At 37.5% G+C, this 27,354-nt stretch overlaps 1 protein-coding gene across 2 annotated transcripts in view; it reads left to right on the top strand.

Annotated features, from left to right (window-relative positions):
- VAPA (VAMP associated protein A) overlaps window positions 1-20,745 on the top strand; it is a 35,291-nt gene extending 14,546 nt beyond the window's left edge. Inside the window, exons 2-7 of one of the 2 annotated variants that reach the window (XM_026671929.2) lie at window positions 2,245-2,397; window positions 11,311-11,414; window positions 12,385-12,465; window positions 16,536-16,661; window positions 18,375-18,551; window positions 19,968-20,745. In XM_026671929.2, coding sequence (XP_026527714.2) covers window positions 2,245-2,397; window positions 11,311-11,414; window positions 12,385-12,465; window positions 16,536-16,661; window positions 18,375-18,551; window positions 19,968-20,123 — 797 coding nt within the window. In that variant the 3' untranslated portion in view covers window positions 20,124-20,745. The remainder of the gene's footprint in view (window positions 1-2,244; window positions 2,398-11,310; window positions 11,415-12,384; window positions 12,466-16,535; window positions 16,662-18,374; window positions 18,552-19,967) is intronic. The other variant, XM_026671930.2, reaches the window with a different exon arrangement.
- Window positions 20,746-27,354: the final 6,609 nt, after the last annotated feature.

The following is a 27,354-nucleotide window of genomic DNA, read 5'->3' as shown; positions in this document are numbered from 1 at the left end:
TGCTTGGAGCTCGCAAAGAAGAACACAGCTATGGATCTGGTTAGCATTTGAAAGTCCTCCCTCTGCCTTTACTTAACTTTTAGTGATGAAGGGTTAAGAAGGACCAAGCCTGGAATGACTTGGATTGGAGGAGGTGGGAGGTCCTTGGCTATTGACTGGTGGAATTAGATTAACTCTGGCAATAGGGAATGCCAGGATTGTCATCAGTAAGTGATGCAGTCACATTACATCACACTTTTATGACTGCACTGCTTAGTGACCACAGTTGTAGTCCCAATTGTGGTAATGAGTCAAGGACTACTCGTATATTCTTAATTTTAAGGACTATAAATGTACAGATGTGTAAATAATTTTCTTAAGTTTCCTAGTTTCCAACATTCCGTTGTTCGATGTTTGACTGCAGTTAAATGAAAAGAAACAGAAGGTTTTGATGTCCTTCATTGCATTTGAATTGGTAAGAGATAAAACACACTAGTCTAATCAATCTGATTGATCATGTGCCCTCAAGTTATTTTTAACACCTACCTAGTACTACAACATAGATTTTTCTCTATAACAACGTGACCCTAGTCTGTTCTTTCAAGTGTCCCAATGGTACACTCATTGCCATCATAACTATCCACTTTGCTGTTGATAGTCCTCCCCTCCCCCTTTCCCTGGCCATGTTTGGTCTAAAGTCACCCAGCTGGCTTTCATGCCTAAGAAGGACTAAAACTTGGGTTTCCACAATTGCGATTATGTGATTGGGGATACTGTGATGGCTGTAACTATGAGGACCCATAGGTTCCTCTCATTGACTGCCATCATAACTTGGATGACTTTCAAATGAGTGGACTTTAAGCAAGGAGTATATTAAATATATTGATAGGTATAAGATTAGTTATTATTTTATTATTGTCTAAGGGGATTCTCAGTCATCCAGGTCATGGTTGTCCCAAAAGGTGCTTTTTCAAGAGGCACTGGACTTTCTTATTTTTCTTTGATGACATTTTGCTTCTCATCCAAGAAGCTTCTTTAGCCTGACTGGATGGTAGGGAATGGAAGGATTTATATTGCAGACAGCTGGTCATTTGCATTCTTGTAGAAAGCTGATGAGCCCACTTGGAGATTTATCTGTATTCTCAAGGTCACCTAAATAGTGTAAATTGGTGTAGAGCCTTGGAACTGCTGAAATTATTTTATCGTTGTTTTATTTTGGTTGTTTTCTGATCAGAGTTGCACTGTTTGATTTGGGTGGCTGTAATGACTCCGAGGCAGTTCTTTATCTAAAATAAGAAAAATATCTTACCTCCTTGATACGTTCATTTGGAAAGATAACTTTCCAAAAGTAAAGTTAGATGCCAAATTCTTTCCTCACTTTTGGATAATGATTCTTTTTCTATGAAGATCCAACAGAAGATACATAGACTAAAAGGGTTGGAAAACAGAATTGGTGAAGATTCTTAATAATCTTTTCCTTAGCTTCTTGACATTATCTTAGTTAGGCAAATAGAAGGACATTTGCATAACCTCTTTTTATTGTTCTTGATGGGAAGAAATAGTCTTCTAAAATCATACTTCTGCTTATACTCAGAAATAGCCTAGTTTGTAAATGTTAGCCTTTTCACATTAGTCAAGAGCTTTTCTAAGTGAAAATGGCGGAGCTTACAGTCTCCAATAGAATTTACTGGGGCAAAGAAGCAATATGAACAAGTGTTTTTAGGAGTCTTGGTGTGTAGCTTCTCAGAACATTGGGTTTAGCAACTGCTAAAATAAATTTTTTTCTAGATGGCTCTCTCTTTCTCTTATTATTTGTTTTTCTTTTCCATATTGAACTAGGAGAAGATTGTTACCACAGTGGCAAATACTACTTTAGTCTCAATTAACTCTCATTCTTTATTGCACAATTATAGCAGTATTGCCAACAATATGATTGTAATTTTTAATGTACTTTAAATTATTATATGGTAAATGTAATAAGAAAATATCTTCATACATATAAAAAATTCTATTTGGGTGGGATTCTTTGTTCTTCAATAGAGCGATTGATAGAACTTACATGAAAGAACTGCTAAGAAAGAAGTTCTATTTTGGTGAACAGAGGTAGAAATGATAGAACAAGAGCTGAAAAATGAATTGAAACATTTAAAAAAGCATGCTAACTTGTTACATTCTGCAATCTTCTAAGAATAGTCTGTTGATTTTTTCATTTTATTAATTGTTTGAGAATTAATTCCTAAAAATAATCCTTGAAACTTTTTACAGGTCCTTTTACAGATGTAGTCATCACAAATCTTAAACTACGAAATCCATCAGAGAGAAAAGTATGCTTTAAAGTAAAAACTACAGCACCTCGTCGATACTGTGTGCGGCCAAATAGTGGAATTATTGACCCAGGAACTTCAGTAACTGTATCCGGTAAAAATATTAAATACACTTTTGTTTCTTTTTTGGGCTTTTTCATTTATAGAAGGTATTGAATATTTTTGAAGTGCATATTTAAAAACTATTAAACAATATATTTATAAATTGAATCATTAAAAATATAAACTGAAACTAACCACATTTTTTTTGTTGACATTTATACTACATATACTCTGCCTAATAGTTTGATGAAGAAAATAATCCTGAATTTATGTTGGGAGGGTTAGCTGGGATATTGGATATGGAGGTCTTCTCTACATTTCTATGGACCAGTAGCACCAGCTTTTACTCCAGAATAAGTGGATTAGTAAGAGGCCACAACTACAAAAAAAAAAAAATCAAGCCACTTTATTCACCTGCACCTTATCAAAGGTCTAAAAAAGATATCGAGTTTGATATAATGAATTCCAAATAGGAGCAGAGAAGGAAGTTTTAAAGAAAGATACAGATAACCACCTTATGCTTCCTCAATGAACCCTTATATCCCCAGCCACCAATTAAGATTTCTTTTTGGAAATAACATTTCATTCACCTTCAGGAAGAAAAAAAATCATCTAGGAAACTTTATATGTATTTACATGATATATAATGAGTTTCTCATACCAAATAATCTATTGTGAATTGGATGCACCATTTTAGATTCGCCAAGAAAAATAGAAGTCACTGGGTTGAGTGTTGAGAGCTTGTCTGGTGCATTTAACCTAAACAAGTATCTGTTTTCCTTTCTTTGATGCCCCTTTCCCCTTATCTATATTCAATTTTTCTCCCGCTTCTTGTTTCTCCCTTTTAGTGCAGTTGCCTCTTCCTCTTCCTTTCTATCATTTTTTCCCCTTTCCTCTGAAAATCTGGGCTGAGAAATTTGGCAGTCAACTTATCTACAGTGTTTGTGGCAAGTTTATATGCAGATGCAATATGCCCACTCATAAACAAGTTGTCATTTGTATACAGTTATTTAGAATTGTAATTTTCATACTTTGCTATTGATGGTTGACCCTAAAAGGCAAAAGCTATCCAAAGTTTGAGCTGGAATTGGCAGCCTTTAGGATGATATGAAGTTGTGCATTGCCAAAACTTGGATATGAATTTATAATTTCTTTATCTTATGTTCCTCTGGGAACAGTTTAAATTAAGAATTGTCATCCTTTCAGGCAAATAAATACATCATGATAATCTTGCTAGTGCTTTATCAACCTCTTTTCTACAGATCCACAAGGTGGTGCCACTCGCATTTTCTTAATCCTTTTTTAGGCGAATTATTATTCTGGCTAGTGTACTATGAATTCATGCTTTTCTACTATGGCTGCCTGAATATTTTAGTTGTTAAAAATAGTTTTGCCTTTAGAGAAAAATGAAGACATTTTATAATATAAATATTATATTAGTTTGTAAAGGTGTCACCTTTTGTTTTTGTAGTTTTTGTTTCCTCCCATCAGCAATATTTTTTTTAGTTAAGGTGGAAAAGATTTTTTTCCAGTATTCTAATATAACTAATAAAAGAAAACAAATATCAATTATATTTTGGTAAATTATGGCAGATGACCTTGAACTTGTCATTGAGAAAAATAGAACATACAGTATATCTGTCTATTCTTCTGAAATGTTTAAGGTAACTAGGTTAAAGTAAGCATGATAATTATGAGTGAATATATATTAAGTAGTTCTCCTCCATGCTGCATCGAGAGCCCAGGATGGGTTGACTCCTTCCTATGATGTCATTTAGCTGGGTCTGTACTAAGATATAAAAGCCAGCCCCCGGGAGAGACCCCAGCTTTTGACTCAGCTCCTTTCAGTCAGTAGCTGTGTCTCTGAAAACATTATGTTAGATAGCACTCACCAGCGATCTTCAGTACTTTTTTCCTCGCTTCAAGCAGCTCCCAGGGATCTGGGCAGCTGCTCTTCCAGGAGAGCAGGGCTCTCCTGCAACGTTGGGAGCAGCGTTACCAGAGCGCTGTATAGGCAAGCTGGGCAGCATCAGTAGACCTCCCCCACGCCTGCGGTTTTGAGCGATCGTAAAAACGATTGGCAAACCGATAAGAGCGCAAGCCAGCTGATTGTGAGGCTGGCAGCTGTGTTTTCCTTTGCTGACTTCGCTCGGGGCTCTTTATAGCCTAAGGAGTGGTTCTTCAATCTCGGAGCCTGTTTCCTCAAGTCAGTGGCCATCTTGGATTGAAGCCTTCCACCACAAGGTGAGCAGCCATTTTGTAAGCCCGGGGGCCATTTTATACCCTAAAGGACTTAATAAAAATTTCTAAACAGTTTCTTTCCAACGCAAGAGCCTTTATTCTACAAATGGAGCAAGATAAGGCTCAAGCAGAGCTCCCCCCCCCCCCAATGGAACAGTCTCTTAAGCCCAATAAGAGAAAAAGACATAGGCAATGCACCCAATCAGTCCAGAGGGAGGTGGATGCTAAAATGAGAGCTAAGGCTCTAGCCCCTAAGAAGGCAACTCATGCTGAGTTGAAGGCAGAGAAGCGCAGACATGCGGCCCTAGAGAGGCAGTTCAACAGAACTATTCAACAGAAGGGAGTGCAACTACAGCATGTTTCAGGTGATACCTGTGGGCCCCAGCCAAGCCCTCCCAGGGGAGGAGAAGTTATCTATGAGCCTTTCCATCCTCCATCCTGGTCTCCTGAGGCTTTTGCAGAACAATCAGATCCTCAGGATGTCAGCAGATCTGGGCCTTATTTCCAACAGGCTTCTGGGCCCTATGCTCCTCCCCCTCCCTCCAGCCCTCAAACCTCTTCTCAATCTAGGCCTGAAGCCACCTTCACTCCCACAGCAGCGGGCCTTCGGCCTTCTGCCTCTACCTTTGAGCATAGACCAGGGGATATCCAAGATGTTGTCTCATTGGCCATTAGGCAGGGATTGGCTGGAGGCTTCAAGCAAATTCTTCGACCTCTGGAAAGGGTTCAGGCCCTTCTTCCTTCTCAATCTATAAGTTCCTTGCCTCATCACCCTGATTTACATAGGCCCCAGGACCTCAGGGTCCATTCTCTACCAGAATGGGAAGAGGTTGATGAGGAAGGAAGGGCTTTACCATCTGAACACAGTTACTCCTCTCGTTCAGAGTGTGAAGAGGGCAAGATTTTTGACCAAAATCTTTCAGAGGAGGAGGATTCTCGCCCAGAGCAGACATCCTCTGCATTGGTCTTCAAACCTACTCTCTTCAGGCCATTACTCAGCAAGGCTTTGGTCACTGCCAAGCTGTTGCCGGAGGAAGTGGCTCCTGAGCCACAAGGAAATCTATCTAGCCAAGAAGACTCGCTCTTCTCCAAGCCAGTAGTGCATGCAGAGGTTTTGCCTTCTCCCACTTTGTTCCTGGACATGGTCAAGGAACAGTGCGTTTCCCCTTTGGCAGGTCCTCGCCCATCTTTCTCTGGATAAGCTTTTCTACAATGTCAGCGCAGTTCTGGACAATGCCCTGGCAGTGCTTTCTGTTGACATTCCAGTTCTGGCCTCGTTCTCATCTTCTGGCACTCCCACGGAGCCAGAAGATATCCTGAAACCGGATGATAAAAGTTCTGAACAGACCCTCAAGTGCAATCACCAGGGCGCTGCTTGGGCTGTTTGGGCTTCAATGGCAGCATCTTTTTTCACGAGGGCATCCATACGGTGGCTGTGCCAACTCCTGAATACATTGCCTGCTTCTGACCTTCGGTCTCACCAAGACCTTAATAAGATTATCACAGCGGCGGAATTCACTGCGGATGCCACTCTCAATTCTGCCAAATTTGCATCCAGGGCCATGGCATCTTCAGTAGCAGCAAGAAGACTTTTATGGCTCCGAAATTGGCAGGCAGAGTCATCGTTCCCAAAGCCTCGGGGGGGTGGGGGTGACGAGCCATCCTTGATCTAAAATTTCTCAACCAATTTGTAAAATATAGGCGATTTAAAATGCAGATTCTGCATTCTATTTTAGAGAGCATTCGGGAGGGCGATCTCCTCTCTTCCAATAATCTCACGGAGGCTTTCCACCACATCCCAGTTTGGCCTCATCATCGCCAGTTTCTTCGTTTCTGTTATCAGAATACCTATTACCAGTATCGAGCACTTCCCTTCTGCCTCTCATCGGCTCCAAGGATCTTCACAAAGGTTCTGGCAGCATTGATGGCGTCTCTCGTCCTGTTCCAGTGAGGATCCAGTGCTACTTGGACGACATTTTGATTCTGTCCTCCTCCATCCATGAGCCCATCGGGATCTGCAAATTACCCTGTCATATCTCCAGAGCCACGGATTTTCCATCAACACCAAAAGAGCAGTTATTGATACCACGTTGTGCCAGGTTTTCCTGTCCCCAGCTCGTGGAAAGAACCTTGCAGAGATCATCAGCCAGATCCAGCAACATCAAACTGTCCCCCTGTTGCTGTTGTCCAAACTTCTGGGGAAGATGGTCTCCTGTATTAGCATCATCCCGTGGGCTCGGTCCACTCCCGACCCCTCAATGGTTCCTGCTTCCCTACCAACGAGCAGGAACCAGCCACTCATCCATCATCCACCGCTCCTGCCACAAATCCAGAGATCTTTCAATTGGTGGTGTTCCCTGTCAATCTGGAAGGCACTCCTGTTCAGGGACCCAAACAGACTAGTGATAACCACCGATGCCAGCCTCCTGGGTTGGGGTTCCCATATGCAGGGCCAGATAGCTCAGGGCGTTTGGTCCAGGTCAGAGCAGACTCTTCCCATAAATTGGCTAGAGCTCAGAGCCATTTTCTGGCTCTCAAGTATTTCAGGCAACCAGTGACCGGCTCTCATGTTCTAGTCCTTATGGACAACATGGCCGCCAAGGCTCATGTCAACTGGCATGGGGGATGAGGTCCAAAGCACTCATGAGAGAGGCTCTATGGTTGGGGTTATGGGCAGAGAAACACCTGTTGTCGATCTCAGTGGACAACATCTCTGGGGTCGACAACTCCCAGGCCGACTGGCTCAGCCTAATCGACCAGGCAGAATGGTCCATTCCTCCGTCTCTATTCAGGGACCTTTCCCTCAGATTCGAACACCGGAGATGGATCTCTTCTCCACTCCTCAAAACACCCAAGTCACCAGATTCTTCACCAGGTTTCCTTGCCAGGGAGCGGAGGGGACCAATGCTCGGTGCAGATGGCCCAAGGGTCTCCTCTACGCCTTTCCCCCGCTTCCCATCATTCTGGTAATAATTTGGAAGATGGTGGAGGAATGAGCAGAGCTCCTCCTCCTGACACCCTATTGGCCAAGGAGGCCCTGGTTTGCGGACCTGGTCAACCTATCTGTGGTTTCTCCTTGGAGGATCCCAGCCCATCTAATCTCCCTTCACCAGGGGGCCCTTCTCCACCCAGAGCCCCAGTGGTTCAAGCTGACCATGTGGCACTTGAGCAGCAGTGGCTAGAGGAGGCTGTTCTTCCAGAAAGGGTCATCCTCACTATCCTGGCGACTCGCAAACCTTCTACAAGGCACATCTATGATGCCACCTGGAAGGCTTTTTCCCGATGGTGCCTTAGGGAGGGTCTCTATTCTGCTTCAGCCCAGTTGGCAGAAGTTCTTAGCTTCCTTCAGCATGGTCTGGAGAAAGGTTTGGCCCCCAACACCTTACGCAGGCAGGTTGCGGCCCTCTCCTCAGTCCTTTCATGGGGTTCGCTTCCTTCCTTATCCCATCACCCTTCAGTCAGGAGGTTTTTGAAAGGGGCTTCCAACCTGTACCCACCAGTGGTTCACAGGTAAACTTCCTGGGACCTTCATATGGTCCTTAATGCCCTTACGAAGCCCCCCTTTGAACCCCTTAGAACAGTGTCTCTCCGTTTCCTGACTCTGAAGGTAGTGTTCCTCGTTTCCATCACTTCTGCCAGGAGGGTTTCTGAGCTTGCTGCTCTTTCCATCAGACAGGACCTTTGTTCCTTTCACAATGATAGGGTTGTTCTCCGTCTGGACCCCTCATTTATTCCGAAGGTTAACACCAGGTTTCACAGGTCCCAGGACATTGTGTTGCCTGACTTCTGTCCCCTCCCTCACCATGACTTAGAGCGGCAGTGGCACACACTAGATGTAAGAAGGGCTCTTAGAATATACATTAAGTGCACTTCCTCCTTCAGGAAGTTGGAAGCCATGTTTATTTTTCCCTTTTCACTTGGGACACAAGGCCGCTTCTCCTACTATTAGCAGGTGGGTCAGGTCTTGCATTGAGCAGGCCTACAAAGCTGCGGCCCTTCTGGTTCCCCGAGGTCTGATGGCGCACTTTACCAGAAGCGCGGCCACTTCTGCTGCCTGGACAACCCAAGCATCCTTGGAGGAGATTTGTCGTGCGGCCACGTGGACATCCCCGTCTCCTTTCATCAGACACTACCATCTGGATGCCTTTGCCTCAGCGACTGCAGCCTTCGGCAGACGGGTGCTTCAACAAGTGGTTCCGCAGTCGGTGTGATGAGCCGGACGAGGACCTGCCCATGGAAATGCAAGCTTTGGTATGTCCCATCCTGGGCTCTCGGTGTAGCATGGAGGAGAATGGGCGTTTGTAAAAGTTACCGTGAACGCCCTTTCTATCTATGCTGCAAGAGAGCCCAGCCCCTCCCTTGATTTGTCTAGAGAGGGTAAGACATATTTCTGTATTCATTTGTGCTTTCAGAGACACCTTTCAGTCTGTCAAGTATCTTTGCCAAAGCTGGGGTCTCTCCCGGGGGCTGGCTTTTATATCTTAGTAAAGACTCAGCTAAATGACATCATAGGAAGGAGTCAACCCATCATGGGTTCTCTTGCAGCATAGATAGAAAGGGCATTCACGGTAACTTCTACCAACGCCCATTTTCCCCTTTACCCTATCTACCATTTTTGTAGCTACCAAAGGCTTATAGGGAAAGTCTCTGTCAATCTGGTAAACTCAGTTCTAGGCAGAGAAAATCTAATTCTATTAATCTCTACTTAGGCAAAGTACATAGAATTTAATCAAAATAAATATATCATGTTCAATGTATTAAACCTCTTCTACCTAAAGGGTAGTTGTAACAGGATAATGCTGTATGTTCAAATGAATTTTGATGACTGGAGCTGTCCCATATTTAATAGGATGGAGAGATGGAATTTTTTTGTAGCAAATTTTTTTGTGGTAAAATTATATCTTCAGTAAAGAGTGTGTGGTGAATGAATAAGGGAGTAATTGTTCTAGTAAAGGAGTATACTGAGACTTATTCTCATAGTTTTGCATTTGCAGTACATATTTTAAATTTGATTGTGGTGAGAGAAGAGGAGAAGATATAAAATATTACATGGATTGATTTTTCAATAATGTGTTTGTTTTCTTGGCTGTTCATGGTATTTTCAGGAGTCTTCTAAACACCAATGTTCAAAGGCATCACTACCTATCCTTCTTAAAAGTCCAACTTTTGTTTCCATTCAGGTTCATGGAGAATACTATGGCTTGCATGATTCTGATTTTTGTAGGCATAGACACATTAAAACATTTTCCAAGACCTTCATGGCTGCTCTACTAAGTGCTAATCTGAGGTTTATTTGTTCCTTGTTTTTGTTGCTTGTTCCTTTACTGTTGATGGTTGACCCTAAAAGCTATCCACCACCTCAGTCTCTTCACTGTCAATTCTAAGAGTGCTTGTTGTACATGTTGTTAATTTGGTTGTCTTACTATTTAATTTAACTTCCATTTTTTTACCATGCTGAGTGTGTGCTCTTTGTCTTTTAGTACTAGGGCTTGCAGATCCTTTGCATTTTTGGCGATCAGGGTAGCACAGGTTATTGACGTTTCTTTCTCCAATTTTAAAACAATGCTGTTCTTATTACTTTCCAGGTTCCTTAATATATATACACCATATACCCTGCTTTAATTAATGCTATACGAGGACCTCATATAGCATTACCTACTGCTTTAACTATTCTTCCCTTCTCAGGATTAGGAATTAAAACTTTAGCATTTAAACTAGTTTTAAATTTTTAAAAAGAAAATGTTAGAAATATTGAGGGCATAAATGGCTAGTACCTTGCTAGGTGAATTCATCTAATAATTATATCATTATGGATTTTTTTTCTGCATTGGAAGGCTCAATTGATCCTTATTTAATTGTAAGATAACTGTAAGATAAACGTTACGTGAATTGTTCAGTTTTGGCTCAGTGTGATATATGAACTAATCTCAAGTAATAAACTTTGGTTTACAATATGTACTTTCAGATAAGCCAAAATAAATACTTTGGATTGTTTTTTAATTGTTGTATGTGAACCAGGTGTAATATTTCCGGCAGGGAAAAATGTATTCTGTTTAGGCAAATGTATATATATGAGCTCTGTTTTTATCTGTTGAAGCTATCTGGCCTTTTGGGAAGAAGGGTATTTTATTTTATCTTTACTTTGCTTTGCTGGCTAATGAGAAGAACAGGTGCACAGTTGTTGTATAAAGTAAATAAATTGGCTGACAAGTAGTACAACTCAGACTCTTCATAAAATGTGTACTTGTATTCAATGCAATATGTGTTGAGTTCTATTTATGTAATAAGATTCTTTTCTTCATCACCTGTACTTGCAGAATGACTAGTACATTGTATTCTCAACAGAAAAAATACAGCATTTTGGGACTCTAATTTGAGAGCTACTGATCATCTTTAATGTATTTCAGAACATTGAATACAATGTATATTTTCCCCCTTATTTCTTAATGGAACCAGTTTATTTATTGTCTTCTCTGAATTTATATTCATTTGAGACTAGAAATTATTAAATTAAAGAGGATAAATATTTGAAAATACCTTATTTTTCAAATTCTAAAGTGTTGCTAATTACAAGAAATTAAGGATCAGCTGAACGTAATAAAACAATTTATTGAAAAAAAACGTCAAAGTATATGCTGTATTTTCTGAATTTACAATAAAATTAAAAGTTCACAAGAAAAAGTTTGCAAATTTTTATATAATACAAACTTTGTCTATTATGCAGTTATGTTACAGCCTTTTGATTATGATCCAAATGAGAAGAGCAAACATAAGTTTATGGTACAGACAATCTTTGCCCCTACAAACATTACAGATATGGAAGCAGTGGTATGTAAATATCTACAATTTCAGTTTTTAGTAAATGGACAGATATGAATTCCTTCTCGGTTTTTTTTTTTTTATCAGCCCCCTTGGACTGCCTATTGTCTTATATATATCAAAGCTTTTCCAACTTCTCTGATTCTGTTTTTAAAAAGCAGCATAAGTTTCTGAGAAAGATTTCATATGTTCACTAAATTTAGAGACAAAGTAGTGGAATTGGGATGTCTTCTGCTTGGGGGGGGGGAGGCATTCTTTTTCAGGGCAGCTTTCGTGTTTGAGAAGCTTCAGGAATTTTGAACGTACTGAAATGTCAGGATATTTGAGACAATATCATGAGGAACACTACAAAATGGCTGATTAGTTTTACTCTATGTAAAAATAAGAATTGCAACAATTTAGACTTGTATTTTCTTCCTAATTTTACAGGTTGTAATCTACAATATTACAACTTTGTAGGCTCCCCTCTTGCTGAGAATGTGCCAGTCAAATTTCTTTCCTAATAAAGAATTCACAAGTATATATTGTCCATTGTCTTGAATAACTTTGTGTGGGCAGTTAAACTTAAAGTTGTGTGGTAGAATATATAATCAAATATATATTTCTGCACATGGCACTTTTCCTCTTCTCAGCATAGCATAAATACAGACAACTTTATTGCTTTTATTCAGTGTAGGTTCATTTTACATCTGAATTAGGAGATCGTTACATGTCTGACTAGATTTCAAACCATGGCTTCAGAAATTGACTTACCCCTATTGTAAGGGGAAACTATGACTATTCAAAACTAGAAAAAATATAGATGCTTGATGAGGAGTGATTTATATATCACAAGGATTTAAGTCTAGATTTCCTACTTAAAGACAAATTGTCTGCTAAGCCATGCTAGTTCTTGAAAATCAGTATGTAAAGCAGAGTTTATACATTATGAAAATTTATTTGACAACATCTAATAACATAATGTTTTTCATTGTTATAGTGGAAGGATGCAAAATCTGAGGAATTAATGGACTCCAAATTGAGATGTGTATTTGAAATGCCTAATGAAAATGATAAGCTGGTAAGTAAAATATATATTGAAAAGATCTTTTGCATATTGTTAAATATAGGGATTATAATTAGTGCTTTAATAAAACCTCCAAAGCTTTCCAGTCTTCTTTCTAATATAGAAACACTGTGCTTTTGTAAACGTTTAATCATGCTACTTTTATGTTAATACATGTTGTGAATTTAGTCAAAGTAAAAATTGGTTTGGAATCAATAAAGCCATTTAGTCTGTATAATATAAGCGCAAGTTTATAATTTGTAAAAAATGGGTATATCTAAAAATAAATTAAGAAAATGGATATACAGAAGAAATAACTACTGGAAGTGGATAAAAGAAATTGGTTTTCATTCAGCTTTCTTTAAAGAAAAAAGGGTTTTGAGATTTACACCCAGAATGGTGAAAGACTGAATTATCAGCAATTCTGAATTACCTTTATAACTATCAGTAATTCTGAATTATTGTGTCCTATAGCATGATCAAAGCTTCATCTAAGTCTTGTAATAGATAAAAAGATTCTGGTGAAATTAATAACATCCAATGTTACATCCTGCTTATTAGCACGTTGATCTGGCATTCAGTGTATTCGATGGGGAAAGTATATGATGTCCTATTTCAATTGAGTAGATTAGGTCAGAGAGATGTGATCCTCTCTTATTTAAAAAAAACATGCATGTGTTATTTGCCACACTGGTTATCCTCATAGCACAGGTTTGTGGAAATGAACTGTGTATCAATCCAAAGCAAAACTTGATTTCAGAAAAAGGATTTGCTGATGCTCATGAGGCTAGAAAAGGCTACAGAATCATTGTCAAAACTCCCATCAGTTCACAGGCAGATAATTATATTTCATTGGTTTTACTGTGATTTGTTGTGAGCTTCTCAGAGTCTGGTTGCATACAAGTTTAAACATTATTATTAGGATCCCTAGCAGTAAGTATTCATGATAAGGGGTGGGAAACTGTGTCGATGCTCCATCATTGGAGTTTTCAAGAAGAGTTTGGACAACCTTTTGTTCAGAATGGTATAGGGCAGAGGTCTCCAACCTTGGCAACTTTAAGACTTGTGGACTTCAATTCCCAGAATTCTCCAGCCAGCATAGCTGGCTGGAGAATTCTGGGAATTGAAGTCCACAAGTCTTAAAGTTGCCAAGGTTGGAGACCTCTGGTATAGGGTATCCTGCTTGAACAGGAGGTTGGAGTAGAAAATGTCAAAGGCCCCTTCTAACCCTATTATTCTATGTCCTAGCATACTACTACTCTACTACTAATAATAATATTTGTTATTGTTAACAATTTTTGGAGTAGTAGGATTATACTCAAGGTATTTGGGAATTCCATGCTACAGTAGTGGTCTCAGACTGTATATTTCTGTTTTAAAATATCCTGGAAATGTTAGGCACTTTGTTTACCCTAAATGGAAGTTTACATTTTAAATTATTTTAAATTAGTTTTATTAGTTTGTTCTATTTATAAGCAGTTTCTTTATTATTAAGCTTCATTCTATAAAGAAAGCTACAAAATAGGCACACGTGAGGCAGTTCTCTCAGTTTTATGTCAAAATATTGCTTTATAGAAAGTGGGTGAGAAGATATAGTTAAGGAGATTTAAACTTGAAATAAGGAGGAGTTTCCTTATTTTGAAAAATATTGAACAGTAGAAGAGTCAGTCTCCTACAGTGCTCCATCACTGGAGGTTTTCAAGCAAAGATTGGATGGCCATTGGTCTGGGAAAATCTAAGATGATGTGGGTAGGGATGGATTAGAAGATCTCTAAGGTTCCTTTACATTTAGCTTATGCTAAAGAATAAGTGACTTGAATAGCTAATTTACTCTATTTACAAGTACAGGTAGTCCTGAACTTATGACTGGCCACTTAGCAATGGGTTCACTTAACAACTGCAAAATGCTAAGCAAATGCTGCAAAAAAGGTAAATATGGGTTGGTCATGTGACTAACCCGATTTACAACCATCACAACATACAATCATAATGGACAATCTCCATTATGGTCATAGGTTGAGGACTACCTGTAAGAAGAAAATGGGAGTAATATAAACTACATTTTTTTCCCGATGGGACATACATACATACATACACACACACACATATACACATCCACATACACACACACACACACACACACATACACACACACACACACTTACTGCTTAATGCATCTTGCTGTTCAGGTAGCCCTCAACTTATGGCCATTCATTTAACAAATGTTCAAAGTCATGATGGTGCTGAAAAGGGTGACTTACATCTTGCACTCACAACCCTTGCAGCATCTCTTGGTCTCATGATCAAAATTGGCAACTGGCATGTATTTATGAGAGTTGAAGCATTCTGGAGTCATGTGTTTGTCATTTGCAATCTTCCCAGGGAGTTTCTGACAAGCCAAGTCCATGGGGGGAGTAGGATTTGCTTAACGAGTACAGTGATTTGCTTAATGATCATGGCAAAAAATTCATTAAATTGGACATGACTCAATTAATGACCACATTGCTTAGCAAAAGAACTTCCGATCCCAATTGTGATTGTAAGTCGAGGCCTACTTTCATAGAAATGAGGGCCACATTCAGATTCCTCCTAGTATGCAGTTCAGTATTTTCCGATACGTTCACATTTTTATCTCAAGTTTTGTACAGGATACAAGAAGAAAATATTTCCAAGTAAATTTTAATAATGTATTTTATGATTTTTGAGGATTGAAAATTTTTCAATCCTCAGTGACCATTCAAAGTTACAAGAAGGTTGAATGAAGGTAGTCCTGAACTTATGTCTGGACTCAAGAAGTCCTTGCAGGTCCTTCCTCCCTTGGCAGCAGCCATTCCCAGTCTGGTTGTCATTGTGCTGGGCTCTTGCACACCCTCCTGCCCCCCCCCACCCCAGGACCCGCACCATGCCCAATTGCATTTGTACTGATTTACAGCAGCCACTTAGCTGCCTGCCAGGCTGCTTGCAAGCTGTCTGGGCTTTGTGACTTCCAGCCACTGTACTTGTTGATTTTGCTTCTGGAAGCCAGGAGGAAGTCACAAATTAATGATCCATGATCCTTTTTTAATGATAGTATTGGAGACTGCTACAATCACCCTCACTAAGTGATGCATTGGCATCATATTGGGCTTTATGACAGCATTATTTAGTGATGGAAATGTTGGGTCCAACTACCATTGTTAACCCAGTTCTACCTGTATTTTATTTTTATTATAGTTATGTGAAGATTAATATTCACATAATATATAAGCTAGTCTTTGTGAGAAAAGTGTCAAAATTTAGTAGAATGCATATAGTTAATAGCTATGGAATAATGCTTCACTCCTGACGTGTAATTAAATAGTGTATTTTTGATGTGGAACAATGATAATTCTGATATAGTTCATAGATTTTTGTCTAAAGTAAAATATACAAGCAGAAAGGTTTCAGTCCAGTTTTCATAGTTGTGATATTTACCATATCAGATAAATCAGTTATTTATGAATGCTGAATGTTCATTCAGTCTGGTAAATAACACATCTGACTATCTGATGCCACATTCAGAGGAAAAGCAGTTCAAGCAAAAAATAGAATTTTAAAAAAATAAAAATCAGCTCAAATTAGGGTGCTTATGTTTATAATAATAGAAATTAATCTTCATGCAAGATCTTTAGAGCTGCAAACAGCCAGAACGGAGTTTGCTGTCTTTGCTATTTAAGGCAGTTTACTTTGAGTTATTTGTACATTTGGAATCAACTGTTTTTTGCTCCAAAATTATTTTAAAAAATGACCTGGATTGAATTTCTAGCTCTGTCTATACTATGTATTATGACTAAACCATATTATTTTTTAGGGCTTAATCCTGCAAAAATGTATTTAGGATTCTAGTTTTAGTCTATAAAACTCAAGTGTCTAAAGACTTTTCTTTTTGTTTGTTTCAATGCTTTATAAGCTATTGCTTAACTGCTTGTACATGACATTTATGTTTTTCTAAGTAGCAGAGTGGGGTACCAGACCCTAATCCTTTAGCCGTTGTTTTAGTCATTCCTTTAAGCCTTGCAGTGAGAGATCTCCTGAGTGCTGAGGGTATGTCTTACCTGCCCTCTCAGGTTTTATCTTCAAGATCTGTATACATAACTCCAGCCAACAGAAACTTTCTTCAGGATCCTGCAAATTATAGACAGAAGATTGACATGATGGAACCAGGCAGTGAGGTCAAATACAAGATGGATCAGGTTTGTTGAGGGAGCTGAAAGCTTTAAGATTTTTCTGGTTCTAAAGTGGTTCATTGCAGCTGGCGTAAGAAAAATATCAAAAGAGGCTCAAAGTCAAGGATGTTCAATTCAGTCAAAGCGAAAACCAAGCTACATTATTAAGTTTATTTTCTATTGTATACATGTTTTGTTCAAAATTTGCATCATTTATACTCCTGTGAAATTTGGACTGCTGCAAATTTCTAGGATTGAGATGCATAGGAAGGAGAGAAAATGAAAATGGAAAATGGAAGAGGCAAAATTGATAATTAAGAATTAAGGTAGAACCAGTGGGGATCTTTTCTACAAGCCGTCTTCAGCAACTGGAATCAACCCAAATGGTGTTGGACTAGTCTGGATGATATTTATCTGGTAAATAAACAGTGAAAGGAACAAGGTTGTTTTTTTTGCTTTTGCTTTCTTGTTTTGTGGTGAAATTAAAAACCCAGAACTCTTTCAGTTAACAGTTTACTCAAAGTAGGAAGTACTTCATACTTGCTTTGTAGATGGCAGGATTTAAAATGATCATGGTTTACTCAAATCTATTAAATCAGAGGTGCCCTCTTAGTTCATGGTGCCTGTTATGTCTTGGTAAAACTGTTCCTAGGCTAGCAGTTTGTGCAATGTCTTGACAGATGTCAAATATCACAGGGTTTTCTTCAGAAATTTAAAATACTTTGCAGTGTCCCTTTGAGTTCAGTGTGGCGCCCTTTTTGGGAACTATGACATTAAGCATTTCTTTCTTTCTTGCTGAAACAGGAAGTTGTAGTTAATAGAAGATTTTTCTATTTATTCTGTCACTTAGCATGAAGGAGCAGAATACAACAAAATATTATTAAGTAAGGTAGTGATCATTTCAATCTGGTGGTTGGCTTGGTTCATATGTAAAACCAAGCAGTGGCATGGTGTTAATGAGAACAGATACTTTTATTCATTTCTAAACTATGTATTTTACTAAGCATAGTTTGATAGATTTGCTCCCCACTGCAGCATCTCTGCTCGTAAGGCTTAAAGGACTACCACAATAGTGGTGGAACAGTGGGGAAGAGAAATAACTCCATATTCTTTCAGTAAAAACTGATAACTGCTGGCAGAAAAATGCAAACATTGTTTATACTGCATCAACTATGAAAAAAATCTGCTTAAAATAGTTTCTTGATTGGTGTTGCAGACTGGCCTCTTCGTGTGTATATGGCACTCTCTGTGTACATTTAAACCATGCCACTGATGCTTTGATTTAAATAATAAGTAATTTATAAATATCCCTCTTCCATCTATTTTTCCCAGTTTTCAAAGCTACATTTGTCCAAATGTCAATGTTGGCTATGACTAGCTTTAAATTTTAGTTGGTGGAAGTGTAGTTAGAAAATAATAGAGTAGTGGAAGTCTTGAAACATTAATGGTCTATCAAGAACTTTGTCTCAACTGAGATGTTTCTATCCATTGTATGCTTGGGCATAAATGTTTTAATTCTTTAGAAACTTATATAATGAAATGCAGGGTGAATATATAATTCTATTGTGCCAGATTATTTTTATCAGTCACTTAAAAATATTTATTTCAAAACTAAGTTCTGCGTCTCAAACCCCTTTCATATTTATCTTCTTGGAAATTACCTGCATTTTAAAAAAAAGTAATAAATGACATCAACATGGAAATACCTATTTTGAATCTGTTTTTTTTTAATATTTCCAGAATGAAATAGAAACAAGTAAATCTGCTCCAATACTGAATACAACAAAACCAGATGGTCTGGTGCCAAAATCGCATAGTGTTTCGCTTAATGACACTGAAACAAGGAAGCTAGTGGAAGAATGCAAAAGACTTCAGACAGATATCGTGAAACTATCAGAGGAAAATAGACATCTGAGAGTAAGTTTGCAGATACACAACAAGCTCATCAGTAAAATTGGACTTTACAGATTTGTTCATGGAATACAGTTTTGCTTACACCAAGCTGTTTATAATAGTTTTTCTACACGGGAAGGATAGAATACTAATCCAGTAAATAATGATGGTAAAATACTTGTTTTAAGAATTAAGGCAGTTAAATTTACTAAAATGATAGATTAATCACATACAGTACACCTAATATTTAAAGATTTTAGGTTGTGCTTCCATTAATCAAGACAGATATAAATGTGTTTTAAATGTGAATCAAGTTATTTTAGTATTTTAGTAGTCTCTGATTTACAAGTGAATTTAGGCTTAACTTTTTCTTCTTGAACTTTCTGTAAAGCTGGGATGGTGTTAAAAGCCTAGAAGTTTTTCTGTGCCACCATTTGTAATCCTAAAGCTGAAATAAGAAGTACCGTATTTGCCGGCGTATAAGACGACTTTTTTGCCCTGAAAAAGATGCCTCCAATTGGGGGGTCGTCTTATATGCTGGGTCGTCTTATACGCCGGCAAATAGTAATTGGGAAGCACTGCGGCTGCCGCGGCTGAGGCACTTTTGCGCACCGTGGAAAGCGAATCCCGTGAAGCCGAAAGGAGCAGCCAGCCTTCTCCCAGCTCCCAAGGAAAGCGAGGCTCGCACCGCCCGAGCTCCGCTGAGGTATCCGGCTGGGGCTGTCAGGAGTTGTTACCGCTGGCGCGGCTCCGCGCAGCCCAGTCCCAGCGTTGCCTCGGGAAGGAAAGGCAAAACCAGGAGCCGCTGCTGCCATTGCAAAGCGCCGCCGCTGCTCTTCCTTTTGCCTTTCCTTCCCGAGGCAACGCGGACTGGAGCGCGCGAACCGCGCCAGCGGTAACAACTCCTGACAGCCCCAGCCGGATACCTCAGCGGAGCCCGGGCGGTGCGAGCCTCGTTTCCTTGGGAGCTGGGAGAAGGCTGGCTGCTCCTTTCAGCTTCACGGGATTCGTTTCCACGGTAGACAAAAGTGCCTCAAAAAAAAAAAAGTGCAAAAGTGGAAGGCGTGTGGAAGAGGGGGCGTGTATATAACAAACTATATTTTGAATGGAAATGTTGGGGGGTCGTCTTATACGCCGGGTCGTCTTATACGCCGGCATATACGGTAATGTTTCCAGAAAATCATTGTTCTCAATTATTTTAAATATTTAATCATACTATTATAGTAAACATATGAACAGGGAAATTTCTTACTTCCTATTTTCTATTTAAGTTTATTATTTTATGCCCCCCTTTTCACACTTTAAAAGAATGCATGAATGAATAGTCTATGATAGCATTGAAATACTTCTGTGAAATGCAACCTGGTCAACCCCACATCAGGCCTGATGTGGTCTCATGATTTTTCCCTCTATTGATTAATTTCCTCCATGTATTTTCAGGATGAAGGCTTGAGGCTGAGAAAGGTGGCACACCCAGATAAACCTGGAGCATCAGGCTTGGCCCTCCGAGATAATGGCTCCAATCCTCTTCCTTCACTTCTTGTTGTAATTGCAGCCATTTTCATTGGATTCTTTTTAGGGAAGTTCATCTTGTAGAAAGGGAGAAAGAGAAAAGAGAGAGAGAGAGAGAGAGAAGCATGCAGAATGCTGCTTCCTTTTTTTTTTCTTGGCCAGAAAAAAAAAATTACCTACCACTTCATTGGTAGTATGGCCAAAGTGACCATTTTTGTGTACAGCATCATACAGGCTTTGCCTCGAATGATCTTGCACGGTTAGACAACACAATAAAAAGACAAACTGTTCGGCTGCTGGACAAAATTGTATATTAATTCATTAATAGCAGGTGTCAGTTGCACATTCAGTCCTTTATGAAAACTCATAAATAAAGAATTGTTCTTCTTTTTGTGGTTTTAATAAGAGTTAAAATTGTTCAAAGTCTTGTAAATGTTATTTTAATAATCCTTTTCAAAATTTATCTGTTATTCTTGCCTCTTGGAAAGAATATTAGAATGCTAATTCGCTTGTTCAGGAAAATGATGAGGCATTCTGTGGGGAAATGTTCCTCTTAGTGTATACATTTTTTTTCCTACACCTTACTTTGCTGATATCATGGCAGAATTTCTTACCCTTGTGAGGTGGTTGTGGAAGAAAAAAATAATCATCCTAACAGCCCTGTCCCATGGTATTTAACAAACAAATAATAAAACTGTTAACAGACTTTCTGATGGGTAGCTTGTTTCTGTGAATTGTTCTTTTTGAAAGATTTTACAACATATGCTATACACAGCCTGTTCTTGTCACAGATTTAAATTGTTCACTAGTTGTGGCTTAGACTGGTGCCAGTCTGATTTATGGAATCAATTGTATTTTGATTTTTCATCCAGACTTATTAGGCCAGGTGTCCATAGAAGAACATTCCCTATAATGTTTCCAAATAACCCAAAGTTAATACTGATTGAGAAAACATTGATTGAGTTTTGTGAAAAAATTAAACCTTGTTCAGCAAATGTCTTGGCACAGCTGCCTGTTAGCTATGCATATCTTAATTCTATAAAATTCATTTTATTTGGTCTGAATATTTTTTCTGCACAATCTTGTGGTTTGTTTAATTTCCGCTATTTTCGTCATTAAATAGATGATTTTGAAAGTACAATACAGCTATTCTACATAATCCATCATAAGAAAGTATTTGAAATTGATATTTTGGAAGGCTTATACTTATAAGAATTTTGTATGTCCTTGGATATAATGAAGCAGTGCTATGTAGATTTTACATAGCTGAGAACTGTTCCAGGAAAAATATAAATCTTTGATTTTGCCTTTGATTTTTAATGCTTTTTTAAATGGACGAGCTACTTATGTCATATACCGTCACAATTCGCTGTGATAAGCTTTTATAAACATCTTGCAATTTACAAAGAAGATGATGAACAAACTACTTGTCTGATGTTTCACTTAAAAGCATGCAAACACAGTTATTCTTTGTGTTTTCTGGTATCTGCCTTCTGACTTTGGTGACTTGAAGAAGCTTACTCATACCCGGTACTCACTTAATTGGTTCTAGCAACAGTAGTATTGTTCATACTGTATTGTATAACTGGTACATCAGGAGAAAGCATTCATTCCTTGAAGGAACTTGATCACTGGAAGAGATTACAAGGAAGATTTATGTACATATGTTTTGATATTTCTGTGAAAGAATAAAGCTTCAAAGGTATGTTCTCTGTTAAAGTAAACTAAAGCTGGTTTGCACTGGCTAAGTACTTTAACATTTATTAGCCTGAACTTAGAATTTATTACAGATAGCCAGAACTGGCAGAACATAGTATGGGGAATTACTCTTACCTTGGCAGATCTCTTGCCAAAAATAAAATAAAATAAAGACAACAATAACATAAGCATTCCACAGCTTATAATATGATGATTATAAGTGTAGAATTAGGGTCCTAGCTGGGCCACTTAGTAGGGCAAGGCTTTCAAAAACAAATATTATGGAATGATTCAATAATTACTGTAAGTAGAGTGAGAAAATCTTGTTTGTGGATGCGCTTCTAGTTTTTAATCTTTTCATAACTGTATATAAAATGTAATGCTGAACTATTTCACTCTCAAGAGTGATTCTGGATGATACCAACTGTATTTAGTGAATTTATGTAATACAGATTAAATTGTCTGTTCCTGAAATGGTTAGAACTTTGCCTTTTTGCTTGTGTACACCAATGTGAGGAACGTATTTGTTCCTGTTAGTAAGTGCTTCCATCAGAAAGTGCAGTGTGTTCACTGTAGTAGATCTTACATATAGTGAATTATTGGCTCCTGCAGCTTGCATGATGCAAGCTTTATATTTAAGGTTGGCAACTTTGCTTATGGCAAGAAATTATAGCAGAAAGCAAAATTATTTAAAAGTCCTGAAATATTTTTTCATCTGCTTGTTGTATAAAGTGAGAAAGAAGCTCTACCCAAAATCTGTTTAATCAATTTCAAAGAAAATAATTACGCTTAGGTAAAATTAAAGTGAATTTTCCAATGAATTTCTCATTACCAAAAGTCTTTTGGACATTCAGGTGGTGTTAAAGATATTGGAAAAATAACACTACAAGTTATGAACTGAGCAAAAATTCACAAAAATTGCAAAGGATTTATGGTACCCATTGGTTTTGTAATACAAGTTATTTCTGTTGTGTTGAATACAGAGTTTATAAAATAAATTAAAACTTGGTATTCATAAGATGGGAAGCTGGCAACTACAAGAACAGAAATTGTTTTGGATTATAATTCCTGAACATCTAAAAGACCTGTACTAAGACTAGGGATAATTATAGGAGAAACAGAATGCAGAAAATACGGAGAGTGCCCCATTAGTTCTTGATGACGATCATAAAACTTAACTACTTGTTATGCAATCAAATGCATAGAATAGGCCATTGGATTTGAATATTATGTTCAGTAAATACTGGCTTGTTGGAATATGTTGATATTTGTGCTCAGATAAGTAATTATATTTTGTGAATCAGTGCAAATTGCATAAGAATAGGCATATTCTTACCTAACAGAAAAGACATGGATAATTTGAAAGGCTGTTTGATTTTGTTCTTGACTCAGCAACTGTATTCTTTTATCTAATTTGTGAATTTATGAATTAAAGGAAACCATTTCCCTGATGATTATCTAATGCTATCTTATTACACGTACTTTTCCTGTATTTTGCAATACGTGTAAGCTAATAAACTAGGTGGCAATCTATTGCCCTTGTAATAAAGTAACAATATTTGTAAGATCCAAAGTTGCTGCTAATAGATTATTTTCTAGTAGCATGATCAGTTTTCAGGCAAGAAATTATTGGAATTGTAATCCTTTTCACTTTTGCATCTTTCTCTCTAAAACATGCCAGTGCTAATTATGTGGTGATCACAGAATAATCTCAGACAGCCTACATATATATCAAAAGCAAAGTAATTTTTTTCTAGGATTAATGATTCAACATACTGTATCATAGAAATATTTTGTATTAGAAAACTTTTGTTTTGGCATACTCTGATTCCAGAAATCTGAAGAAGCTTGACAACTATATTTTCACTACAGTACTTAAATTTAAGACCAGATCATACTGAATATCTTGTTTGCTGTGTTAATAATATATGTTTGATATAATTTTGAGGCATCACATTTCATACATGCTCATTCAAATAAGCATTCAATGTAATACAAAAAATAAGTCATCCTGGATTTGATTAATCTTAAACATAAAAATTTCTCTGAAAAGTTGAATATATTTTGTCATTTGTCTTATTCTGCACTTATTCAGTTATATGTAATATTGTGCCATTTCCCAAATGTCAGCATATAAACCTTGGTATTCACAATGAGAATGTTCTAAGATTGAGCTGCTGCCTTGATGATGTATTGAGTGCTCTTTTTATGGTAGCTGTTTCCCTAAACTAGAACAGATGCCTGAAGGGAGATGTTCTTGTGGGCACCCCCATTTATCAGTCATTCTGAAAGTGATTTACATGGAAGCTACCAAAATTAAAATTATACAGGTAATATCTGAGATTAGCTACAGTTATGTCTTTGTGAAGATTTCTGTTTTGCTTATTTCTCAATTATTGTGACTGAGCTTTGTTAAACATAATTAAACTTCTTGAGTTGATAAAATCTTAGTTTGCAGAATTAGATTTATTCTGTTAGCTTGGGTCTGGGGCTACTGGAGTAAGAAAAGATGCCTGTCTCAAGCTTGCCTTTATTCAGAGAAACTGCAAATTTCAATGTTCTTCAACTCTCAAAAACAGAAATAGATCAAATGAGGATTATGGGATGATGAGTGATGTGGTTTGAGCTTTTAGTGCCATTCTTCTCATCTTCTTTGTGTTCTTAGTGCTAATGAGACCTAAAATTAGTGGGGAAAGAAACAAAACAGAAAATGTTTACTTTATTATAATGTACAGAATTGTACATTGTTCAACAACTTTGATGTTCGTAAATCTTTCCAAATCTTACATAGCCTTTCCCTAAATACAGAAAAAAGGATTTTGTATCACAACTCTAGTTTGCCTGTTGCCATTTTCATTTTAACTGTTTTTAAAATCACCTTACAGAGATGTCTGCAGGAACGCAATCAAAGCTCTACCTGCTTTTTATGTGTACATTAAAAAAAACCAGATGTAATAAAAACATGTACATTAGAAAAACAGTGTCAGTCATACCATTGTAACTACCATCCTCATTCTTGATCTGATTCTCTGACTTAAAGGACACCTGTCTCCTTTAAGTCAGAGTTGACCAACATTTTTTATACATCGAGGAGTTACATCAGAGCTGTCAAATTTGCGACTGGATGCGTTTAGTGAAGGGGAGAAAAGTCCCGATACATCATGTGACACCATGATGATGCGAATTTGACACCTCTGAGTTACATGAACAGAATAGACAAAATGGGTGTCTTAAGGACTGTCAGGCTTAAAATATAATTCTAACAATTCCTATTTTCTGATGCAACCTAATTTGTGCACAATTTTTTTAATGTAATATCAGTCCTAAAATAAAAGTTTTGTACAATAAATTGAATAGTTTGCTTTCAACACATTTTTGAAAACCAGTTGTCCAAACTAAATTTAGACAAAGAGCCTGTTTTATTAAATGGCTTTCTCTTGGCAATCTAGATGTTAGTCATAGTTTTATCTAACTAGCCTAGAGGATTTTTTCTGTTTACCATATTATATTCCACATTATTTATTTATTTATTTCACACTTTATCAGTGTTTGGCTGTCTGCCCCTGACTTGTAAATAAATGACTAATATCGCTAGATAAATATAATTACTATGAAATCTATCCACTTTTGGAGGCAAGATGATGCCACTAGATGGCAATATTTTAATTCTTGTTGGAAGCACTGGAACATTTTTCTGTGTAGCTTTAGTTTATTGTGCTAATAGTTGTTTTACATAAATCATCTTGCTGTTTTCATTTATAAAATGCTATATTCATTTTTAAGGCATTACAGTATAGACAGTATGCACAGCAGTAGATTAATGAATATGAAATTCAGATTTACTCTGCAACTTTTGAAAAACAAAAAAATCTGAGTTGGAAATATTAAATGGTAGGTGAAGATTTTATATATCCCCTCAGAAAGAATATAAGAGCAAAATGAAAATTTTGAGCATTAGCTGCAACGTCATGCCAAGTTATTTGTGAGCATGCCCTGCTATTTTAAAAGTAAAGATAATTGGATATAATTTCAACTAAGTGAATAAGATAAAGCTAATTTCTACCAGAATTACTTTTTGTGCACCATTTTATCTATGTGAATTTGCCAGTTCGTACTAGAATGTATTTAATGTTCTCTAGAATGTCACTTTTGTAAAACAGCAAAATGTTTCATCTTGCAATCAAATAACATTTTTTCATAGACTTGCACCCTTAAAAGTTTTTGAAACCATGGTTCAGAGGTGGTATTCAGCAGGTTCTGACCAGTTCTGGAGAACTGGTAGTGGAAATTTTGAGTAGTTTGGAGAACTGGCAAATACCACTTCTGACTGGAGATTTTACAGTATCCTTCCCCTGCCACGCCCACCAAGCCACGCCCACAGAACCGGTAGTAAAAAATATTTGAGTCCCACCACTGCCATGGTTCCTAAGGGAATGTTGGGAGTTTCAATCTCAACACATCTGGATAGGAAGAAATGAGAGACAGCTGAAGTTGACAACATATTCTACTTAAAAGACTTAGTTATTCTCCTAGTAATTAGTTTCATGTATTTAGGGTATTAACATAATTAATGTGCTCCAATTTTCCAAGCACTTTAATTAGAAAATGAACAGGGATAAATTAGAAAAAAGTGTGTTATACAATTCCTGGGCACATACGTAAGACAGTTTACAATCTAGTCCCAAAAAGTGAAAACATGCTTGAATCCATTTAATTGCAGCGGTCTAATCCCATAGTCCAACACCCTTTAAGTGCAAAGGATTACTGTATTGGTTTTAATACAGTAGATGTAGTTTTGCACACATGTAAATCCATTTTCCAGTCAACATCAGAAAATACAGCTGATTACATGCTGTTTTCATTATTTAAATGAATGCCTTTAATATAAATGAATTCTCTCTCTGGAAATGAATATGTGGCCAGTGTATTACTGGAATATTTCAACTGATACTAATTTGCTTTTAAGAATATCTCTAGTTTTCATACATCTTGTGAATGCTCATTTATGGGTTGTTTTTTGTATCATTTTAATGTAAGCTTATAGTTTCATCTTCCCATTCCCTTTGGTTTTAGTGTATTTTGTTTCTTTTCCATACAATTGGAAGGAAATTAAGCCAGCATTCGTGTAAATTTCAGTAGCATACCCAGATACCAGGAGATGAAAATTTCAGAGCTCAGTCCCTTTATTAGCATTAAACAATAGAATGCATTATATACTACATTTTTAACGCAAGATTCAGTTTAAAGACGTGATATCCTCGTGATCTTCCCTATTAAATATAAAAGTGGAACGGTTTTGCCAATAACTCAGTCTGTAAAGTGAAATTTTGGAGCTGGAATTGTGTCAATAAACATGCACATAAATTCTCAAATAGTATGTGGGAAGCACATGGAAGTGAATACAGTACAGAGTACTGACTGGAAGTTCAAGCACATTAAGTCTTCTGTTTCTCACTGTTAAATTAAAAACTAAACTGCTACCTTACCAGTTATAATGGGGTTTAAATATAACTGTTGTAGTGAAGTAGGTAGGTGATATTTTAAAATCATCTTTAGAAATGTTTGAGAATTAATATGTACTAATGTACTTTTGATTTTCTACATATATTGCTTGCTG

This window comes from Notechis scutatus, chromosome 3, assembly GCF_049901735.1.
Source record: "Notechis scutatus isolate UNSWTSFEM ecotype Mainland chromosome 3, rNotScu1.2, whole genome shotgun sequence".
Classification (NCBI taxonomy): domain Eukaryota; kingdom Metazoa; phylum Chordata; class Lepidosauria; order Squamata; family Elapidae; genus Notechis; species Notechis scutatus.
This window is presented reverse-complemented; position numbering and strand designations above follow the sequence as displayed.